The sequence below is a fragment of the Anser brachyrhynchus genome (assembly GCF_964034855.1).
Source record: "Anser brachyrhynchus genome assembly, chromosome: 26".
Taxonomy (NCBI): Eukaryota; Metazoa; Chordata; class Aves; order Anseriformes; family Anatidae; genus Anser; species Anser brachyrhynchus.
Genome location: NC_137719.1, coordinates 1,781,239 through 1,804,921, shown reverse-complemented (window position 1 = coordinate 1,804,921; position 23,683 = coordinate 1,781,239). Strand labels below are relative to the sequence as shown.

At 47.7% G+C, this 23,683-nt stretch overlaps 2 protein-coding genes across 3 annotated transcripts in view; one reads left to right on the top strand and one right to left on the bottom strand.

Annotated features, from left to right (window-relative positions):
* The window catches only part of GFPT1 (glutamine--fructose-6-phosphate transaminase 1), a 43,448-nt gene extending 37,738 nt beyond the window's left edge, over positions 1-5,710 (top strand). For both annotated transcript variants that reach the window (XM_080568387.1, XM_080568385.1), the window contains one exon: positions 5,350-5,710. In XM_080568387.1, coding sequence (XP_080424513.1) covers positions 5,350-5,379 — 30 coding nt within the window. In that variant the 3' untranslated portion in view covers positions 5,380-5,710. The remainder of the gene's footprint in view (positions 1-5,349) is intronic.
* Positions 5,711-16,608: 10,898 nt separating this feature from the next.
* ANTXR1 (ANTXR cell adhesion molecule 1) overlaps positions 16,609-23,683 on the bottom strand; it is a 117,480-nt gene continuing 110,405 nt past the window's right edge. The window contains exon 18 of the mRNA XM_080568166.1: positions 16,609-20,882. Coding sequence (XP_080424292.1) covers positions 20,610-20,882 — 273 coding nt within the window. The 3' untranslated portion in view covers positions 16,609-20,609. The remainder of the gene's footprint in view (positions 20,883-23,683) is intronic.

Sequence of the window (23,683 nt, the reverse complement as noted above, 5' to 3'; positions counted from 1 at the left end):
TGTGGCTCCCAGACGTGAGCTCCTCACCAGCTGTTCCACAGCCCCAGCTGCATTTCCAGACACGGGACCTGTTCCTTCAGTGCAGCCCAGGGACTGCCCCATTTGAGGAGCAAGGGAATGGGTAAATGTGGGGTGCTGCCCAGGTTCTCCATTGCTTATTACCCCATGTGGGGCAACTAAGCACACGCACTGTGCACTGCATTTAGTTTAAGCCAATAGAAATGACAGTAGGAAGACAAAAGCAAACGGATGCAGCCAGGGTCTCAGATGCTGAGGTTTACAGACAGGTATAAGCACTTGGTTTGAAAAAATTACACTAGCTTGCCTGCTCCAAAGTATGCCTTGGCCCTTCTAGAGCAACGTGCTTTGACAGCTACCCTTCACACGAGCTGTGCGTGGGCCTTCTGAAGTTTCTTTTCTGAGCCTTGAACTGCTGACTGCATATCCATGCAAGCTTCTTAAATTAATTTACCTAAAGGACTCCTTTTCTGTTATAAAGTGGTGCTGGCCCTTGCACAGGGGTCTTGCTAGGAGGAGCGCTGTGCCAAGCGCACACCTAAGCCCAGGGGCATGGTGTTCCTTCATCGCCTTCTCCCCTTGCTGTGTGGCAATGGCTCTTCATCCCCCCCCCCCGTGGAGCGCACCAGGAGCCCCGTACAATGACTGCTCACACAGAAGGCACCTGTGTTGCAGCTGGAATCAGAGAAATGCCACTTCCCCCCAAAAAACAAGCCAGCTCTCAGGTGACTGTGAGATGCTGAGTGGGAAGCTAGCAGCCAGCCCATGGGGAATTCTTACCCCAGGAACAGGCATGGAAAGGAGACCAGCACACCGCAGCATTTTTGCTGTACATAGGTGGAACAAAAAGGTGATGGTATAAAACAAGCTCCCAGTTACCAGGCTGGTGTTTCACAAAAACACTCAACTATCAGCGGAGCCTTTCTTATATGTCAGCAAGATTTGCTGTGCGGGACAGCCTGGTGTTCCTAGACTGCATTTCCTTTTTCATTTGAGAAAAGAATGCAATCCTTACACCCCTTCAGAAACAAGTTAGTTTTGTATTTTTTCCCCTGAAAAGCAGCCATCCGTGCTCCTTGCCTCGCACTGTGGATGAGCGACCCCTGTTTGTACACCGGGCACCATACAGACTGATGGGCTGGTGGGACCTGAGCTCCTGGTGCTTTCGCCAGCCCCACAGCATCACCCTGCAGCACCACAGCAGCCCCATGGTACTCAGAGTGCTAAGAGGAGCAGTTAAGTGCCTTAGCTTTAGAGAGCTGATGGGTCTTCCTGGGAAACATTTAAACGGGGACAGAGAGTTATCTCAGTGCAGCCTCCTGGCCAGGCCCACAGCTCAGTAGCTGCCTTCCCCCCTGCCCACGCCCCTCAGTGCTGGGCAGCTCTTCCAGCATCTCACTGCTGCTGTTACGACTCCGTCTGGCTCGCCACATTTCCAGCTCCTGCGGCTTGGAAGGTCCAAGGAGCAAGGGCCCTGCGCTGCAGGTGGCAGACGGGAGCAGCTCTGGCATCGCCCACAGCAACAAGAAGGCGAACCCTCAGGTACCGACTGCTTCAGTGCTGCAAACACGGGCAGAGACAGATTGTGGGGACAGCTGTGACCAGTCGCGCACATCGGCGGTGCAGCCTGCGCCTGCATTTGGACAATCTGGCTTTTTTTTTTTTTTTTTTTTTTTTTTTTATTTGTTTTGTCACCTCCTGCTCAGGGTTTCTGGACTATGGCAGGCCTGACCCAGAAGCTGCCTTGTGTGCCTTGAAGAGGCTATTTTTGTCCTATTTCCTTGCTTTTATCAGCTGGTTGGAATACATTGTGGGCATTTGAAAAGGGAAAAGAGAAGAAAAAGAAAAAAAAGCAAGCTGGCCTGCTAAGATGGTCCATGCAGTGCTAAAGTGGTTACCCAGCCTCAGAGACCCACAAACCAGACGTGACGGGACTCCTCCCCGCTCCTCAGTCTCATTCTTTATTGTTAAGGTCAAATAAAATATGTTCCCATGATCCTTACGCATTCCTATGGAAACAACTTTAAACAAACAAGCTGCTCGCCTGTGCCTGGACAGTGAGCAGTGAGATTACTGTAACACCAGATCCCGAAAGCTGTGGGGAGCCCGGATGCACTGGAGACGCTGGCGGCACCACGCAGCTCACAGCCAGGCACCAACGGGGTCCAGGAGCTCGTGCGTGGGGAGCCAGGAGGTGGGGGCACCCAAAGCCCTTATTAAGCAGGAGACAACCCCGCACAAGCAAACCTCACGCCTGGCCAGCACCAAAGGGACAGCACAAAGGGGGAGCAGTCAGCAAACCTGCAAGAGACAGGACCAGCACCTCCGTGCTCCTCTCATTTCTGTCCGTGCACAAAACTACGTCACCATGTGCACCACGGAGTCATTGATAGGATGGAGATGCTGCCTGTCCTCCCTGCTGATGCCAGTTGCCGCTGGAACAAGCCTTCCTGAAGCTCACAGGTGGGTGCGTTCTAGCACCCAATACTTGGCATGACACTGTCTGCCCTCACAGGATGACTCTCATTGCATCGGCACCCTGAGGATGTGCCTGGAAGTTGGTTCCGTAGCCAAAGCCATCCTTCAGGGCTGTCAGTCCTGGCTCCTGGCACAGCTGTGCTGGGAAATCCCAGCTTCAGCCACAAAACCTCCTCTCTCTGGCACTTGCAGTCCCACCACAAGACCAGCACAAGGGCACCGGGTGAACAGACAGAATGGCCCCTGTGGTCTCCGGCTGAACAGTTCTGCTCTAAGCTGTGGCAGGGACTCACATCCCCTCTTGTATTTATTTATTTTTTTCATCATTTCCCATCATCAGGAAGATGAGCTTTTCCAAGCCCAGCTAGAAACACCAGTGAAAATCAAAGTTATCGTCGATCCAAGCAGCCCCAACTGGTCTACCACGGGAAAACTTAAGACACATACTCCCCAAGCCAAGACAGGATGCTCACATTCAGGCAATGACCTCCCCAGAAGTGTAGCAGCCAGCCTGTGCAGCCAGCCACTGCCAGGTGGAATGTAGGGGTGTGTGTGGGGGTGGGAATTTCTGAGTTGCACAAAGCTGGAAACGATGCACACAGGAAAAAAATCCTGCTGAACCACACCAGGATGACCCAGTGAATGTGCATTGCACTGCTCATGGAGTCCTCAGCTCAAGGAGAGCAGCGGTCCTCACCCACTCCGCTCCACGGGGGATCCTGAGCCCACGGAACAGCCACATCACCTCCCTTAGCATAACTGGCAGACGGCCTTGGGGAAGGGCTCACGACAGAGCTTAACGTGTAGGCTACAGGAATTGCATCCAGGACTGTCCCTGCAAGACCACATCCAAGTAAGGCAGGGGGCAAGTGGGGGCTTGAGGCAGGCATGAGCCAACTGCTTCTGAGCAGAACAGCCAGGTTTGGAGGGAATTTTGGCTGCAGGGCTGTAGGTCACTGGGTCCATGTAGGGATCAGTGCGGACCAAAGCCATCTGCCCTCAGCCCTCCAGGTGCTGCCAGCCAGGGACAAGGGCTTGTCACAGTCCTTGCCCTCAGGGGGGATGATCTGCGTGACAAATTTAGAGCTGAAAGCTGCTCCTGAGGCAGCAGTCTGTCACATTTCTCCAGGAAGAGTCCTGTTTGGGTTACCATATGTCCAAGTGGTATCAGGGCATACACTACATGGAAAAGCAATAAAGCAAGTAATTTAATTGTATCTGTCTTCAATTTAATGCAACCAGCTGGCTTGTGGCAGGCCAGCAGCCAGGGGGTTGTGGATAATTGGGGTATGCTGGTCACAGCTCCAGACAAACTTCTCTTCAGGAGATGAGGGTAGTTTCTATAAGCACAGAAAAAAGAGAACTGTGCTTTAACACTGCAGAAACATCAGCTAAGAAACACTTTTCTCATCAGTAGAAGCAAGCAGGGAAATGTTAGGCTGGGAGAAGGGCTCACCAGCCTGGGAATGCCGTGGTCTTCGATGTTTTCTGCTTGTTTCAGCCACAGCGGGAAGCCCTTATATCTGCCATTATCTTATGACTGGAAACACAGAGGAAGAAGAATGCAAAATGACTTGTCAATAAATGCCTGCCACAGGACAGGGGAGAGCAAAGCCCAGGTTTCCCTTCTAGCCAGGGAGAGGCAGTGGCAGAGCGAGAGGCTGCACTCAGAGATGTCAGCTGAGTCTCACGTTGCCCTGCAAAATGTACTTCCTCCACACAGAGCTGAAAGACACTGACACTGTGTCCCTTCCTCACATGCCATCAGCTCCAGAAACACTTCTGTTAGCGACACCAGTCTGCAGACATCTCCTTTCCCACCTCCCTCGAAAAAAGCAGTTGCTCTGAACATTAATGTGTTTATTCAGCATTTGAGCAGCTCTGAAGTGCCAGATGCAGGGGCTGAGTTGCACTCGGTGTCTCCCAGTTGCACCCCCCCCAGTTAAATAAGATGCCGTAAGCAGCACTGTTACCCTCATCTTGCCGGGTTTCTGTGGCATCCCCACAGCAGGGCATGGTTTAGGGCACCTAAGCCTGGAGGAACCGCAGGGGCTCCTAAGGCCACCCAACCTGGGTGGATGCTGCTTCCCAGAATGCAAACAGGTAGAAAAACCCCAAAGCGAATGGTCCTGAGTGACCCACAGGCTGTTTCAAAGCCATGCCCATCCTGGCACAGAGCCTGCTGCCAGCGCTGCTAATTGCGGTGTCTGCCTTGCCCCGGATGAGCTGGGGGGGCTCTGCTTCGTGCCTCAGACCCAGTCCCTCCAGAGCCAGATCTTTGCCAGGGTGCTGGTGCAGTGTGGCAAAGATGGAGAATTTCAGTGCTGGATTTGCAGCTCCATTTGGAGCCTGCCCAGCATGTTGCAAGAGGAACCTCCATGTCCCAAAAAGACAAACCCCACTTCCCCAGCACCCAGCTCCTCCAGAGCACTGCACGGCCACTCACGAGCTCCCAGCACGGCCCCAGAGGCACTGGGGCAGTAGCATCAGCCTCTGTGGGCACTGACAGAGAGGCAAGAAAGAGCTGAGCTACACAGCATCATGTGTCCCTCGAGAGCCAGGATTAACCCTCTCATCATGCTTTTTCCTGTAGTATCACATTTACAGTGACTAATCCTATCGAGCCGGGATTGTTATCCCACGCACACCAAGCCCTGCTTTGTCTAAGTGCAGGATCGACACTGCAGAGAGCAGAAAAGCCTCATCTCCGGGGCTTTCCAAACCCCACGCTGCGGATCCCGGGGCTGACAGGATGGAGCATGGCTGCATGCTCCATCCGAGCAGCAGCGGCAGCATGGCTGCACCTCCCTGCTGCCAGGGCTCCGCTTTTCACGGCTGCTCTCCTTTTTGCAGGTGGACCGCATCGCTGCCACCAGAGACTGAGTGCTGACGCCGCTTCGCCGCTCGCTTTGCACGCAGCTGCCCGAGGAAAAGGAGCAACGGGTGAGCTGCAGGCAGCCAAAACCACATCCCTGGGCTGCCAGCTGCTCTGCCCGCACCCCAGGGCATCAGTCGGAGGCGATGAGCATCAGTCAGGTCCTGTCTGCTCTGCACAACCCAGGCTGGCAGCCCCAGATTGGAGTGTTTTGCACTGAGCAAGGCGTAGAAAACCCACAATATGTGACAGACAGTCACGGGTTTGATGTTTGATGGTTGCATTTTGCACTGCAGTTCTTGCCCTGTTTTTAGGTTTCAAACAATAAAAGACTACACGCATGTCTTTTTTTTTTTTTCTTAAAGCAAATGTCAGAAGTGAAGCACTCTGCTTTGGAGGTGCCGGTGCTTGTCTTTTCTTGGAGGGTTCCTTCCCTTCTTGGCTTCTGCAGCCAAAGAAACAAAGCTAAGTTCAGGAATTCCCCAGCCTCCTTTCTGTCCCTGCCCAACTACAGCTTTGACAGCTAAAGTCAAATTTTCTTTGACATGAACTCCTGGCCTGCACGCTAGCATGGTGAGGACAGATCTTAGATGCATGACACGTAAAGCTTGGACGTTTAGTCCTTGTGATGGCTTTGCAGGTCACGAGAGCCTGGCGAGGCAGCCCTGCATCTCGGTCCATATCTTTAACACACCAGTCCATGCAGACAAGAAAAACCTCCTGAAATATCAATGGCAAGCTCCTGGTAGCGGGGAAAAACCGTCACCTTCTATATGTCAGATTAGGAAGCTACAAAAGCAGTATGAGAGGCAGAGGAGGGGTGGCTTGGGGTTAAAACCATGGGGCTGGGATGTCATGAAACACCTTCGGTCCAGTGGGGACTGTGGCTTGTGGTGGCCCTCAGAGGCAGGCTGCCTGGCTTGCTCAGGGGACCCTACTAGCAGGAGCAGGGTTTGAACTGCAGATGCATAAAGCTCGCACCACTGTGTAACCCATGGGTTGTGTATTCCTGACACTAACAAGGACCAGGCCAGCCAGCCCCACATGGTCCCTGGTCACAGGTTAGAGATGGCATCAGGGATCAGCACTATGTGGCAGCTGCTACCCCAAAACCCACTGAGATTCACCCTGACTGTTTAGCTGTGACAATCACCAGCCTTTTGCACACGCAGTGCTCACACGGATTCCATTCAGGACTGAAAACCTTTTGCAAAGTGCTTTAAGCTTTGCTAAGGCAGATCTCAGCAAGAAGGGGAGAAATTCGCACTGGTGTTGCAGAAAGCAATAGTTAAGGCTGGCTTATGCAAGTACCAGATTTTGAAGGGGCTATGTTGGTGAGCTTTCATTCACCTCCAAATGAAGAGGGAGTGAAAGAGTAAAGCTTTTCTGCTTTTAAACAAAACCCAGGTTGCTCGGTCACACCCCTCTAAACACCAAATAGACCTGCAGTAATGCCACAAGGGGAAGGTAGGAAACCAGACTTTGCAGATTGGTATGGGCTGGGAAAAGGGCTCAGCAGCAGACTGAGAAGCAGCACTTCCTGGGCAGTCTCATGCTGAGGCTTGAAAAGAAAAAAACCCAGCTGCTTCCAGTTGTGCCAGGTGAAAAGGAGGGGTGGGGATGATGCCTAAGGCAAGCTGTGCTGCTGGGGCAGGGCAGCGTCCCTCACACTGGTACTGCACGATGGGATGGACAGGGACATGCCCAGCCTGTGTGCCACCTCCCCACCCCCACATCTGTGCAATGTCCAGCTACACAGCAGAGAGCATGGAAAACCCTTGGAACACGGACCATTTCAGTTATAAATTTTGTGCTTGCCTGCATGCTAGGAAACTTTTCTCACCGTTCAGGCACCAGCTGAAGGATCAAGTAGGAAAAATTGTAATTCGAGGGGTTCTGCTGGCAAGTCCTTATCCCTGGGTGGCCAGAGCAGTAGAAGCAGCTGCCCCACAAGGACTGAGCACAGAGCTTGGGCTTTATTTCAGGTCCCGTTCTTGGGATTTCAGCCACTGCTGCCTAATCACCCCTTATCTCAATTCAATCAGCATGATGCAGCCTGTGGTGAAAAATAATTCCAAAAACAAAACAAAACAAAACAAAAGACAACAACAAAAACAAGCGAGCACCCCAAAAATCTGTAATGTTTGAACTGACCCAGACCATCCTGACTGACAGTTGTGCCTCCAGAACAAGGGCACACAATGAAAATAAATGAAGTGCAGACAAAGCTCGTTTTTTAGCAGAAGCTCCTTTAGCCTATTGTAAGCAGGAGGAAAAATTAATTACAGCAGCCTTGCAGAGTTAAATCTGATCTGGACAGCGGCTGTGTCTTCTGCCTGACTCACAGTGCTAATTCACACAGACACCCAGTGGCAGCACAGATGCTCAGGGCTGAGGTTCAGACACTGTGCAGTAAGTGAGAAATCAGAAGTCTTTCCAGCAGGCATTGGATGAGGTGTCCAGCAAGGAAGCATGACTGGAAGAGACCTTGTGCCTCTGAGCTCAGGGCCACCTGCCACCAAGTCTTGCTCTCACATCAAACACTTGCCCAGAACACCACGCTCTTGCCTGGGCATTGAGGAATATCCTTGCTTTTCCTGCCATCTCAACCAGGAGTGTGGCAGGTGTTGGCCAGAAACACTTTTTTAGGATAATAAAGGACAGTTGGGTGTACATGAAAGTACGTTTGTCCTCTCCCCCTTGCACAGTTTTCAAAAGCCTATCATGTATGGTCCTCAGTAAGAGAGATAAGCCGTGCTCAGTGTACTCGCAGTCACTGTCATATGAGACACACACACAGAGACACCACGATCATGATCTAGTGCAAATCTGCCACTTTGATCAAAATGCATTTAAAATAATAATAACAATTTGCAGCAATAATGTTTCCATACTGCACCTGCCTAAATTAGCCTAGTAAAGCAAAGCAGGAAAACACTCTGACACTTCCCCACAAACTGTAGCACCAGAAGTGCAGAAGTGTGCTCGAGGGCTGCTCGAATCCTCTGCTCTGCAACAGTTTGTCTGCAGCTGAGCAGCACAACCAGCAGACCTGCTCCTGCTGCAGACTTTGGCAGTTGTGCCAGAAATTGCTCCTTGAGACAACATCCCCCTTCCCTTTCATCGGCTTGGAGGTCTCCTCCAGCAGCATGAATATGTTTGTATTCCCTGGAGCATGGGAAGCAACTGTGAAACCCTGCAGCATTTATGCAATAGCAAACTGCAACTTTTTGGACTTGCCAGCACATGGACTATCACACCCCCAGCTGCAAGCCCCTCTGAGGAGTGGGGTGCATGTGGTAATGGCTTTCAGCACAGCTCATCTTTCATCTCTTCCACAGAAAGGGAGAAAGAGGTGAAAAAAAAAAAGAAAACATCCTGAGCTTCCAATGAAGTGATGGATCCATGAGCTTGCTGCAGACAGACAGGCACACATCACCATTGCAAGTCATTTCTGCCCTGCCATCTCCCTGGTGGAGCTGGCTGTGATTAAATAGTATTCCAACAGCAGTAGAAAGGGAGGAAAAAAAAATGAAGTCATGAATTTTTGGACAGGAAACACATGGGAAGGGGAGGGGACTGGACTAAATGGGAGTGGCATATCAAGTGTGAAAGATGCATTCTATTTATCGCTTTCTGGTGCAGGGTTTTGTCCTGCAGCAGCCCAGGTAGGAATTTGTTTTCCCCGTCTCCCTTCTGCCAGGACTCCTCTGCTGGGGCTCTCTTGCTCTCTCGCTCTCTCCAAGGTCTGCGTGAGCTCAGTGGAGCTGCACACTCAGAGAGCTGGCATCACTTCAGTGCCCTCCCATACCGCAGGCACACGCACAGGGTGCATAGTGCAGGAAAAAGGAGAATCCTTACCCCCAACACACTCCGCTTTTGACTGAAATGATCTAAATGAACTCATAAGCAACCCTGTGCTTGTTTTAGCTCAGGATCATTTGCGACGGGGTTGTACTGGACTTCCTCGCTGCTGCAGGCTTTTGCAGCTCTGTGCCAAGGCCTCCCCCTGTCCGTCTCCCACACGGGCTCTGCCCCAGCAGCGCCACTTATCCCTGGCCCCGGGAGCCACAGGGAAATTTTGTGTCCACCTCGGTGATCCCCCGTGGTGATTTGTTTAAACTGGTTTTCCCCCAGCTTCCAGAGCCATTATGATGCTGCTGCTCAGAGAAGTTGGCTTTTGCAATGCTACAGTTTGTCCTCTAAACCTGGATTATTACATTCTTGTGCACTTTGCCTGCTTGACAAGTATTAAAAGACACCATGAGCTAATGTGGTCCCTACCTACGTCTCCAATCAGGATCTGTTTTTAACCTGAAGAACCAGCGGCTTCTCTGGCTGGTTTCCAGCAGTTCCTGCCTTCTCTCTCTCTCTCTTTTTTTTTTTTTTTTTTGGTTCTCACATTCTGGTCTGCTTCTTATTTATTTAATTTTATGTTGTGGGAATGTAAAAACGTGCCACAGTGGATTAGGCTGGAGGCCTGGGTGGTCCAGCACTTGGCTTCAGATGGTGGCTGTTTCAGCCAAATTGTTTCAGCAAGGAATCATTTTGAAGAGGTGTAAAGCAAAGGCCAAGTCTCCTCCAGTCTGTGTTCAGGCAAAAGCCCCTGCACACCAGTGAGGGGCAGGATGCTCCCGCACTTAGAGCATCAGCAGCTTCTCCAGGCACAGGTCCCTTCTCTTCCTTAGTTTGCTGCAATGGGGACACCTGTGCCAGCATGGGCAGGTCACTGTCACAGGCAGGAGCTGTGTGACTCTGCCCATGCTATAGCTGGGGATGCACACAGGAAAGCAAACAGGAAAATTTATTCTAGAAAACGGCAGAGTATGACAGAGGACCTGCCTGGTTTAGGCCACTGACCTACTGAGGGGCACTGAAAGGTGACCACAAAGGGAGACTTTGTGCAATGGGACCATGTTCTACTGCACCATGTCAGGAAGGAGGGATCTGCAAATACAGCTCCCAGAACAAATGAAGGTCAACATGGCCAGGTACAAGGGCCTATGTCTGGGCTGGTGCAGTCCCAAGCATCAGAAGCATAGAATCATTAAGGTTGGAAAACCCCTCCAAGATCATCTGATCTAACCATCACCCTACCACCACTGTCACCCACTAAACCATGTCCCTAAGCACCAGGTCCAACCTTTCCTTGAACACCCCCAGGGACGGTGACTCCACCACTTCCCTGGGCAACCCGTCCCAATGCCTGACTGCTCTTTCTGAGAAGAAATGTCTCCTCATTTCTAACCTAAACCTCCCCTGGTGCAATTTGAGGCCATTCCCTCTAGTCCTATCACTAGTTATCTGTGAGAAGAGTCCGACCCCCAGCTCCCCACACCTTCCTTTCAGGTACCTGGAGAGAGCAGTAAAGTCTCCCCTGAGCCTCCTCTTCTCCCGACAAAACAACCCCAGTGCCCTCAGCTGCTCCTCACAGGACTTGTGTTCCAGGCCCTTCACCAGCTTTGTAGCCCTTCTCTGGACATGTTCCAGGGCCTCGATGTCTTTCAGAGCTTAGAGATGAGTGGGCTGAGAGCAGCCCTGCACAGAGGAGGACTTGGGGGTAGCAGTGTGTGAAAAACATAGAATGAGCTGGCAAGGTGCCCCATCTCTGGAAGTGCTCAAGGCCAGGTTGAATGGGGCTCTGGGCAACCTGATCTAGTGGGAGATGTCCCTGCACATAGCAGGGGGGTTGGACAGGAGGAACTTTAAGGTCCCTTCCAACCCAAACCATTCTGTGATCCTACAACAGAGAAGGACACAAGGACAGGGCACAGCACAGGCTGGGTGTAGCCCCATTGTGCTCCTGTTTGCTTTCTGGTTGGCACGCAGCAGGTCATCTGCCTCCAGAAGTCAACGGCCATCAATTGTTGCAAGAACAGGAGAGAAACGCTAGGAACAAAACTACTCCGTTGCTGCTTACAACCTGCATGCAGCAGCTTCTTTGTAAAAGATGGATAGAAAAAAGTGAACATGGCATTTCTTTGGCATTCGTGCACATGATTCTTTCAACTGTCTGGTGCAGATGGCACATGATCACCTTGTTTTATTAGGAAGTTTGTTAACAGAAGGCCAGACTTGGAAGGCTTGAAGCATGGCTGTGGAGTCACAGCTGGAACAGGCATGAGACCAAGATATCTGGAGACAAAGGGAAGCTCTTGCCAAGAGAAAAATCAAAAGTTGTTTTGCAAGGTGAGCCAGATTCCCTTCTAAGGCATCCTATACATCAAGGTGAAATCCTGGAGCACTTGTCCTGGCAGAAGTCTGGCTGTACCACTTTCCCAAATACACTCCAGTGCTTCCTAGAGGACAAATAGTACTTCTGCAAAGCTCAGTGCTACTGTCTGCCTCTTCCACCTGCACTGCAACCAGAAACAATGTGTCCATGTCAGCAGCAATGCACAATGATGCAAGACTCCCTTAGAGCCATTTTACACGCATGCAGAAAGATACGCTTGTACCACTACTTCGTTGCACTGTCCTAGGCCAAGAAGAAATCTGGGAAGTTTCCACAGTTTTCTGAGGACCTTCAGATCAGAGGATACAATTTCTGAAGCTGGTCCTCACATATCCAAGGTGCTTCTCAGGAATGTCTGCAAAGCTTTTGGCTTTGTGAAGAAAAACCTAAGCCCTCTCTTCCCTTTGACATTTGCCTTGCATTTGTTCCCACGTCAGACGGTTCAGCTTGCACAGGGAACTCCTTTGTCTGCTTTGCCTTTGCCTGGAAACAAGACAGGATGGGGTTTGATAGCATCCAGTCCTGATTAGAAGCCAGAGCTTCTCAGAGCTTAGTCACTATCTCTGATGTCTTCCATTTATAATGGGCACTCTTTAAAACCTTGCCAATTTGGCCTCAGATAATTAGATAGAGTTACCTCCATATTTGCAGCATTACCTAAGCTTTCCTCTGCCTGTTACAGAGAGCACTGGATATTTAAAGAACCCACAGGAGCTAATCCTGTGGGATTTTTTATTTATTTATTTTTATTCCAAAAAGCCCTAACAGCTGTGCAGCCTTTCAGGCCCTAACAGAATCACCATGAAACAGAGATCGAGTTATAGGAGGTTTGCACCAGCCAAGATCCTGGCTCCAGGTCCTATGGCAAGGTCTCGGGCACCACCAGGGATGCCCAGGGTCTTTCACAAATCCAGCTCCAGGGCTGTAGTCAGAAGCACAAACCTCTTCAGTGTGCGTCCAACACCTGGTTTGAGTCAGTGACCATAAATGTTGAAGGAATGTGCACGCTAGCTGAGAACAGCTTGTGAGGCAGTGGATGGTCAGGTTTTAACTCCTATAAGTGAAAGCTTTCATTGTAAAATGCAAATCTAGCTACCTGAGCTCAGGTTTTATTTTTGAAGTAACAAGTGCCACCAGCAACTCAGCTCCAGGAGCTTCCTCCCTATATCCTCCAAATCTGACTTTTTCCATGCCCAGTTGATGCTCCTGTCCCATGGAGCTGTCCCGGGAGGTCCACAGCGCACAGATCGCTGCTGCCCTGGGAATGGGCAGCATCACCCATCACTGGGTACAAATGATTTCACCTCCAGACTAGTTTGCTTACAGAGAATGAAACCACATGGGAACCTGATTTCATAGCATCACCAACCTTGGCCAGAAAAGCCTGACTGAAGGGAGCAAAAATACTGAAGTCTTGTTCTCTTTTGTTCCTGCTGAAGATGATGCCTCGGGTGCCATGTGCACTCTCACTTCATCCAGTGTCACGGTCAAGAATTGAAACTGTATTTCTAACTCACTGTATTATTTGGGTCAATACAAATGACTCAGTCTCCAAAAAGAGCAGCCTATAAGATCTCCTATGACTGAAAATAACAAAACAATTGTCTAGTTTGCTGTCATGTTTTGCAGGCAGGCTATCCTAAGCACCTAGGGTAATAGCTCTGCCAACAACTACCTTTTTCATCTTTGGCAGGTTATTTACCTCCACATTCTTTTCTAAAACAAAACAAAACAAAACAAAAACAAAGCAAAAAAAGGCAAACAAAAAATACAAACTATAAAAACAACTAAAATACAAAAAATTAAATCTTTTTTTTATTTAGCAAGCCTGGGGGAGAAGTCTGGACCAAGCCATCCACGTCCCTGCCCAGACAGGATCAGAGGCAGAGGCAGACAAGTGAGAATGACTTCAGAATTTGACCTTCTGCGCTGGACTCTTAAGAAAACAAACAGAAAACCGTCTGATGCTACTACAGTTATTTCAGTTTTCCATGACAGCCCGTGAAATAGGCTCTGTAATTGTTACTACTTTAAGCCAACAGTGTATTACACGCAGAGAAAGACACTAATCTTACCCCCAAAAAGTAACTACCATAAAATTCAGACTGTATCACATAAAAATAGAAAATCCTGAGTTCTGCCCTGGGGGGGTTCTTTCCTGGCAGTCAATGGAAATGCTGCCCATATATCTCATGCTGGCTCCCTTGGCTCCTTGCTGCTGTGCTGCATCTGAGACGGCTAAAAATACTTTCAATCCATTCCTAATATTTTTTTCCACATCGGCCGTTGCCGTAGTTACCAGAGAGCCTGCTGTGCCATTCCCAAGGGGGAGGGCACGCGCAGCCATAAGTGGGATTGCCCGGACGGGTCTCCCTGCCTCGTACCCAACATAACGCACCTTGCTGGCACAGGCAGGGTTTCCTGTGGTTTCCCTGCAGAAGAAACAAACCAGGGCCAGGCTGTGGCAGCAGAGGAGCCCTTCGCTGACCCACGGCCCACAGAATTTTTCCCAGTTTTTCTTAAAAATAGTTCAAGGTTTGCCTAGGCAAGTCATAGCAGGGCTGGACAGGATGTTATATGGCAAGGCTCAGAGGCAGACAAACCTTTTTAAAGCTATAGATGCTCACATTTCACCTGTCACCCGTCACCAAAAATGAATTAAATGAATGCATACATACTCTAGTTCTTCTTGGCTTTCACTTCTCTGGAGATTTTGCATCGAGTAAGAGCCCTGTAGGAAAAGGATCCTGACACCCCCAATCCCTGTCACCGATTAGTGTGCCCTGGATGTACAGGGAGACGGTGAGAGCTCAAGGAGAAACAAGCACTAAGCGTTTTCTACAAGTAGCTAGAGATACACACCCAAATGTATGCAGCAGCAGGCCTCGGGAAGGATTTTAAATGGGAACAGAAAGTGGAATATAGAAATCCCTCTTGCAAGTAAAAGCTACCTCATAGGCTAATTCAGTTTTCCACTCACTGTGGTATTTTTGCATGCTATCATTTCTCCATTCCTATTAATTCCTCCAGCTCTGGAAAAGGCCCCAGGATTTAATGACTGTGAAGAACCAGAAAAATTCCTGTTCAGACTGTGGTAGGGTTAGCTCATGACGTTACTCTGGGCCATACCTGCACTGACCAACTGACACAAGGAAACACCTTCCCTCCTGCTCTGAGCCTTCCAGTGATGTTTCCCCTTGCTAGAACCTTCCCCTGCTAACAAGAAGGACCAATGAAAACATTTAACTATTAAAAGATATTTAAATAATCACAAGAAATAGCAGTTTATGTTGGCAGTGTGCTACAGGCTGTCAGGCACAGCCTGCGTACAACGTGATTTATTCTGTAGCTCACATTGCTTTTACAAGTTATTTTATAGCTGTTTCTTAAAGGAAGATTGTTATATTCTCCAGCAACATGAACAGAGTAAATAGGATCCTGCCATGCCTCGAGTCTCACTGTTTCCATCAACCCCCTTACAAGAGCCTTATCTATGACTTAAGAAGGGGCATTCTCTGACAGAATTAGATAAAAACACACACACACACAAAAAGCCATAAAAATTTGTTTCCCTGCCAAGCGAGGAGCTCCTCAGATGCCCAAAGCGAGGCCAGCTTTTGGAGGAGCAAGCAGGGTCTGCCTGCAAGCAGGGCCCCATGAGGAGGTCCCGCTCCCTGCGCCCCCCTCGGGGCCCCGCACGATGAGGCTGGAGCTGCCGGCCCTGCGGCCGCCTCTGCCAGGGTGCAAGGCCCAGGGGACAGCGGCCTCACTCCCTTGCACACAAAATACAAGGCGACTTGCCCTTCTGGCTTCCTCCAGATGCTGCGGGCACACTCCTCATCTCCGTTACGGCCCGCTCTGCAGATGGGCTGGTTCCTGGGGAGCTTTGCCAGCAGCCGCCCCGAAGTTGCCGCACGAGGCCCCAAAGCCACCTCATGTCTCATGGCCCTGGTGCCCTGACCTGCTCCGCGTGGGCTTGTGGGGGGCACAAGAGGGGTGCATTAGGAGCCAGCCACAAGCACAGCGCTGCTGAACCGCCTTGCACACACAGTTCATGGTTTGCAGCCATCCTGCTCTAAAAATGGCCTGTCCTGGGGATATAGTGATGAAACCTGCATTTTTGTGCAAATTCATGTCCTGAACACCCTGGAGCTACCATCAAGGCTTGTCAGGTTTGCACCATCTCTTCTGTGTTTGGGCTGGTCTGGGGTTAAAATTTCCCCCCTGTGTCTTTTTTTTTTTTTTTTCAGCCTGTCCTCTTCTGAGAGGAGCACCTATGATTTTCTTTGGTAGTCTGCATTAGAAAAACGCTTCTTATCAGAACCAGATTGCAGACTGTGTTGAGTATCATGGCTTCCTCATTGCATTTGCTACATACAGATTTGTTTGTCTAAACAAACAAACAAAAAACCTCAGACATATAAGAAAAATCCTGACTGAGCGTCAACTTTCAAGGCTTTTTGCACTGAGATAACCGCTAGCTTGCTTTTTCAGAAAAAGCTAAAAAGCACGTGCTTGCATGATCTGCTGAAACAGGGCAGGGTGTTGAGGCTGAACTTCCTCATAATCTGTTAATCTTCTTCGTGGAATAAAATATTCCAACTACATCAAAATCCAGAAGGGGCCGAGATTGTTAAGCAGCAAGGAAGAAAGAAGTTCTACCAGCACATGTGAGAGGAAACTAGCTTAGGTAGTCCTAGTACACAATATGCTGTGTTAAATGTTGCTTTAGTTAAAGGCTGCTGAGTTAACTGCATAACACGTTACTTTGGTTGGGAGGAGAGGCCCTGGGTGTCAGCAGAGGAACAGACAGTTTAGGCTGTCGCATCCAAACGAAAATAGCTTTTGTGTCAGGCAAAAGTGCTCTGGGCTTTCGGCAAGAAAAATCACCAAGTTTGAATTCTCCAAGGTGATGGAAAGCTAGTAATGGGAAAACTTGTGGACCAGGATTGTCTCTTCATCATTCCCTTTACCTAGCCAATGAATCTGATGGAGCCCAAAACAAATTTGTGTAGTTCTTTAATAATAACATCAAGGTCAGCAAGAATAATGACTGAATTTAACAAATGACACATGCAACAAACAGAGGGAGTAAAACATCATTGCACAGCACTGGCTGAACTGACAAAACATAATTCAACATCAGAACAGAGGGCTTGCTTCTTTTCCTTTGCTGCATCAGCATGACATATAAGGCAACGCTACTGATCAGTTACCCTCAGATCTCGCCAGAGTTCTCCAAAGCCAGACATTCCTCCCTTCCCCAAAATAAACAGCGACAGAAGATGCCTTCTTGCAGCAAGGAGTAGAGAGAGAATTCTGATGGCTGCCAAGGTTCCTGCAGGTGAATGCTTCAAAATACAGCCAGCAACAATGGGTAACATTTTAGCAATTAAAAAAAAATCTGAACCTTTGTCAAAGGCAGCTGCTTAGTCCTTTGAGGCTGCAGAACACACTGATAGAAAGTATTGCAAGAGTTAAAAACAAAGGGAGTAACCAAAGTGATCTACTTAGAGCAAATGAAAGAAGTGTTTATTTAATGCCATCGGACATCTGTTTATTGCTGTTTAGACCAATCCTATACATAAGCATGTGCAAGTAGTAAACAGTGAGACCTGCTGAAGTCTTCTGATACTGCAGAGCAGATGTAGTGCCACTCAACTCCTTTTGCTCTATAACGAACCTTTACTTAAAAATTGGCTAGTGTGGATTGATAGCCTGTGTAATGTGTTTCTAGGAAAGCTTTACAGAGAGAGAATACATAGGGTACCATATATCAGTATATGGTACACCATCTAATTCAACCTTATTTACATAGCATTAGTTGCCAAGGGAAGTTGATTTAAATTCAGACCCAAATTTCATTCTTAATACCTTAAGCTAGGTTCCTAAGATAGGACTGACATAAAAGGAGCATGATTTTTAAAAGCATTTGCAGTACCTCGGGGATGTCATTTTAGCATTTTAGCCACATTTAGGTTGATCCTAAACACAAGACCAGGTACAAATCTGCCATGAAACATGCTCTCATTTTTTTCTGAGAATGTTAGCAAGGGTCCACCAAAACTGAGCATGGGTTCTTTGCTTCAGAACCCAATTACCCCATGCCCAGTCAGTATCTGGCCACGTACTGCCCTGAATGGCTCTGCAAAACTCTTTGCCAACAGACTCGGGGAGTGGGCAGCCTGGAATTATAGTGCTTCAATTAATGCTATGTAAAACAGGTATTCGTCACTACAGGAAATATTTCTACATTTATAAAAAAAGCAATACAACCATAAAGAAAAAAATACAACAAGCACAGCTTGATACAATAACATGCCATGAAATGTCATTGGCTTTATAATAATTTACTACAACTTGAAAAATGTTCTTTTATCCACAATGGACAGGAAATGCTTCCATCTAACATATGGTAAGCATGCAGTAACAATATATACAACAAAATTTTGGAGTTTATTTTTTATTCATAAACTGGATGATTACATAGGGATATTTAAAAATGATTATCTTTCTAGCCTGACGTAGGTTTTATTTTGCTTCTTTAATACTGTAGTGTTTTTTTTCCCCTTAATTTGGGGAGAATGAAGATTTCTATATACATCTGCAAGAAGTTAGTTTTAGTTATGGAATATACACTACTTTTATTTATTTTTTCCCCAGCTGTAGGTTTAGATTTATGGGTTTATATTTATTGCTTAAATGACATGAAAAACAAATTCTCAACACCATATTGTTGAAAATCAATTTGTTTTCAAAACTTTTTTGAAATGCTGAGGATCTGTTAAGAGAAGTATTAATCGATTTACACTATACCCAAGTTTTACACCTTTCAACATCACACCAAATCAAACAGCTATTTAACTAAATCCCATCCATCACAAGAAGGAGTCCAACTAAATTTGTGCCAGGGTTTTAAAAGTTTTCCACTCCCACCTGACAATCACAAAGTCATCTTGTTGAACTAACCATTCTGTAGCTGATTTAATTTGAAATAGTGAGTAGCAAAACTGTTGTTTATTTTACAATTCAGGAACTGCTCTGTGCCGCCTGCAGACAAAACAGTGTTGTGGGGGAATTAATCAGCCTTTTTGCAGAATATCCAGCCTTGGCTGTAAAATGAGTCTTCAGCTCCATTGCGATTTCTCATCTTTGTGCTTATCTCATCTAAAAGATGGCATACTGGCCTAACGAGGGTAAGGCTAGTGAATGACAGTTAGACTGATCCTGGGTCTCATGGTAAGGCTTCATTCACATACGTTTTGACCAAGAGGATCCCAAGGCAGGACTCCACTGAGTCTTTTTCAACTGTTCCTTTTCTTCCTTGAGCTTTTTTCTTTTTTCTCCCCCCCTCCCTTTTTTTTTTTTTTTCCCCTAGAAAAGCTAGAATTAATATTTCCTACAGCACTGAAGTAAGTACTTGGCAAAGCGTTTCTTTATCTGGTAAAAAATGATACAAGTATGAGAACCCTTAGATATTCATAGAGCTGCAGCTACAAAGGCAATTTACCTTTTATGACTTTGCAATTTTCAGAGAGAGAGTCCTTTTGTGAGAACTGATCCTGACAGTAAATTAGGGAGCCAGAGGTCTGACTGAAGTGCAGTGATCTCACCTATTGCTAGCACTGTGTTGCAAAGGCAGGTGCTCAGGAAGTTTGATATCTGTGCATATGCAATATTATGGAACGTGGTGGGGGGGGGTCCCACAAAGGTGAGGAGAAAAGCATGGAGAAATGCAGCCAGTGCATTTCTTGGAAGGCTGATTCCCTTCTTGCATGTCCGGTGTGTGATTTTTGCCTTAGTCAAAAACTGCTAGGTGAAGTGATATTGTTAAGAGTTGACAAGAGCGAGTAAGCAACTGGCTCTTCTTCACTATGAGTTTGTAAGGCATCTGCTACTTATTCAGGAAGAGAAAACAAAAAATAAAAATCCATGTGGAAATATTTTTAGGATGAAATAATGTAATTTACAGAAAAAAAACAGAAACGCATCAGTGTTAACCATTTCAAACTGACAATAACAAGGAGCCCAAGCAGACTGGATTTAAAGAAATTGATACACCTAACCACTTGTTTATATTCAGAAACTTTCCTTTTAAAATGGAAAACAGCATTAAATTACACTGCTGAACTGCAGAGCTAATAGATGGGCATAATTAGATGGACATAATTAGTCTAAACTGAATGCAAAGACTCTTCTGTCAACCATACCTTTCCCAGATTCCTTTGCTCCATTTTTATGAACTCCTCTGTCCCACTGGGAGCACTGAAGGCTGACCTGCTGTGACTTACTCCTTGTCCTCAGGGGATGGGGTCAAAGCCTCGTGGCATACTGACAGGTTCATTTTTCAGTGTAATTCATTTTCCTAGTAGCACTCCATTTTCACCTACCTGCACTTCCACATACCAACATACACAAATCCAGACACCAGAGCCCTACCCCTTCTCCTTTCCGGACCCTCCAGAATGACAATACAGTTCCTTCTCCAACTCATGGTCCATGGGAACAGCTGCCTGACATCAGTTCGTTTCATATTCACCAGGGTTTCTATACTTGCAGACCTGTTGTTGTCATTATTTGCTTGGCAGCTGGCATGTAAGTGAGATGTGATCGGCTTTCTGCCATCCCTTGAGCCTTGCACCATGCAGTTTGTGCACTTGTCTTCAGGTAGTTGGCTGGGATCTGCACACAGAGGAGTCTTTCAGGGACAAAGAGGGGGGGGAGAGCCTTGCTGAAATGGATCTTATTTGCCTTGTTCTTGCAGTCTCTTGGCTCTTCTTGCTTTGATAGTTTGGTGGCACTGACGCACAAGGGATTTTAAAAATAAAAGAAAACTAAGGAGAAAGAAAACTACAAAGTTGTTCATTCTGTTGTCACCCATTCCAAAAATGGTGTGGCTTTCTCTGCCCTCCCCCAACCCCCCCCAGCTGATGGATGTGATACAGTACTGCTGAAAAAAGCCTCTCAAATGCTTCTGGAAGAGGCAGGAGCACAGCCGACCCCCTAGACTGCTGGGCGAGGCGGGGGCCGAGAGGGAGGGGGGGCCCGGTTGGGTGGTGGGGCTTGGGGTGGGGGGGGGAGAGGCGGGAGCGTGGAGGATGGGGAGGGGGCATGGGGCGTGGGCGAGCTGGGTGGAGGGGGGGTATAGATGGGGGCTGGGGGTGGAGGGTTGTAGATGGGGGCTGGGGGTGGAGATGACAGCGGGTATGCATTGTTGAGCGGGTATTTGGGGGGGGCCTCTGTGTTCTTCACTCTTGTGAAATTGATGCAACGGCCCTGGAAGAAAAAAGAACAAAGCAGAAAGTCAGTTACCGATTGAGGCAATGGCATCCCAGCCAGAGCCCCCACTGGCTGGGTGCAAGGCTGATGTCCATGCATATATTCCTAGGCACATCACTTCATTCCCTCTTTTTCTCAGAGATGGATATTTTAAGAGCAAATCCTGTACTGAGCAACCAAGAGGTCAAAGTTAAACCCTAACAACAGCCCTTGTAGTGAAGGAGGATGTAAGCCTCTCCTGTTGTGTCCTGACTCTAGGGTCTTTATATGGAGCATGAAGTACTTAGAGTCATACTGGAGCTGCAAGAACTGCTCCTGATCCTTAGAACTGGCATCTGAGTCAGTGCACAACCTGTGGTCCCCGCTGCTACAGAAGTCCCAGACCTCAGTCTTAAACTTCCAACAGCATGAAACCTGGCCTCTCCACCTTTGGAACCTCTTTCTCTTTCAAATACCCAGCTTTTGTGTTCTGTTTCTAATCATTTCCCTACCGGGCAAAAAGGAAGATTTGTTTAACTAGGTTACTTGCTCAGATTTTTTCTTGAAATACATCTATTGTTCATTAGGATGTCTTTCTATTCTAGTGCTTGTGTGAAGCCAGTCATCTGCTTTTCTTGCTCTCTGTGGGAATGGTGCTAAGCTACAGTTTGTTGTACATTTTTAAACAAAACCTTTGCCCTCTGAGATATTCTTTATTTTTGGTCTTTTTTTTTTCCTTTTTTTTCTTTTTTTTTTCTCCCAAGTTCCACCTGCAAAAGATCCTACTGTAAATACTCAAACGTCAGAATCAGCACTATTGTATTATGGGTTCATTCTTTTAGATATGAAATCATCTGAAAAGGCACTAGAGGATTTCTGAGCCTGTCCTTTGTTTTTAGATTCATGAGCATAAGCTTATTTTCAGTTTTCCTCATTCTTCTCCCAAAGTAAATGTCTTTCCTGGTGACAAAATGCCAAATGGAGTATTGAGCCCATGCAGGTTGGAGCAGATCTTCTGGGGTAGCATCATCCCTCTGAACTCTCTGCATGGTGCTATATCGTCTCCCTGCTGTACACGGCCTATGGACAAATGCTCTGCTAAAAAGGGACCCAAAGTGAAGTAAGGGAGATGCTGATAGAAAGCCAGAAAAGTGATGGAGAAGGATTTGACAGGGATGAGTGGAGCTGGCATGGAAGGGGCTGACACATAAAGAGATACAGACAGCTCCTCTCCATGTGCTCTGCCAATTATATCATCATGCGTTGTGGATACGAAAAAACATCTGTCTGAGCTGTAGCCATTCAGCAGAGGAAAGTGGATTCCTCACTGAAGCAGAGCAGCCCACAGCTGAGTGCAGGCTGTCTTGTGCAAGCAAAGGTCATTTAAGGAAAACAAAGATTTCACAGCGCCTTGAACCCTGCAAACATCACCTTGGGGCTGCTCCGAGCATGGTGGCAACTCCCTGTGTGTCTCAGCCCTGGCCATCTGTCAGCAGGAAGAACCTTTGGCTTCAACTTGGGCTTTCCTTTAGGAATGGGACTCTGGGGCAGAGCAAAGACACACAGAAGGGCCAGGAATATGCCGATGGGATGATCAGGCTGAGGGACGCCTGAAATTAGCATGCTGCTGCATCAACTTAGAGCGTCCTTGGTTCTATTTGCTCTCTGCAGGCTGGTGTCTTTGCTTTAATGTTGCTTTAATGCACTTAGCTGTGATTTTAAGTAAATACTGCAGGGCAGGCCTGCTGAGTGAGTGAAAGTCTGAACCCAAGATTAACCAATTCTGCTCAGAGAGAAACAAAACATGAGAATGTTTTCCTTGTTCTAGTTCCATGTCTCCTGCAATGGAAATTTAGCACTTTCAGACTATTATTTGCACTAGTTTTGTTTTCTTTATTTATGTTGAAAATGGAATAAACCCGAACAAAAAGCAGCAGTCCAGGAATTCCAGCCAGAGAACAAAAAGTTGTAATTGTTTTTGTGTGGAGAGATACTCTGTCTGGATGCTCCAGGGGTGAGGTTATGGTGCTGCTGATCCAAATGGAACTGAGCACCACCCAAAGTGCATTCAAGAAGTTCAGAAATATGTGGGTTTGGGACCGGGGCAGGACTTAAGGACTGAAAACCATCTAGCACTCATGGCAATGCCCAAAGCAAGGTCCAAAATGATATTACTTCCTTACAGGGTTTGACTTCACTGGCAAAGACTTGACCTCTTATTGATAAGGACTGGCTTGAGTAAATCTGCAAGGGCATTATCATAAGAATGCTGCTAGCAACTCATACCTGCAACCATACATACAGCTGCACTACATTTTACACTAGTTTTTGTAGTCAGCTACCACCTAGTGAACGTGTGTCCACGAACTACTGCTTTTACCCATGACTAACGATCTCTTTTCGCCAGTACTAGGCTTGGTTTGAAATTAGAGAGCTCTTTTTTCAAGTGTCATTAAGCCTCCACTGTCCTCACTAGTGATGCTTTAAAACAGGATTGCTGGACATGCTGTCTGGTTTGAACTAGGAGTCGGACTGGAGGCAGAGGCGGACCAGAGAAAAGACAGCACAGGGATTGCAGACACGAGAGCCAGACTCGACCCAGAGCTTGCACAGCGTGGAGCTGTACTCGTCAGACACCTCTTCCTCATTGCCTTGTACAGTAATGCTGGTCTGACTTAGAAGTTCAATCCTTCTACCCCTTGAAAAAGGATGAAGAGTGGGGCTTTTTCTCAGCTTGAGCCCACAGTTCCCTATCTTCTCCTATTTTCTTTTCTGTCTGGGTCAGCTGCTCTGCAGTGAATTCACAGTGACCTGTTTTA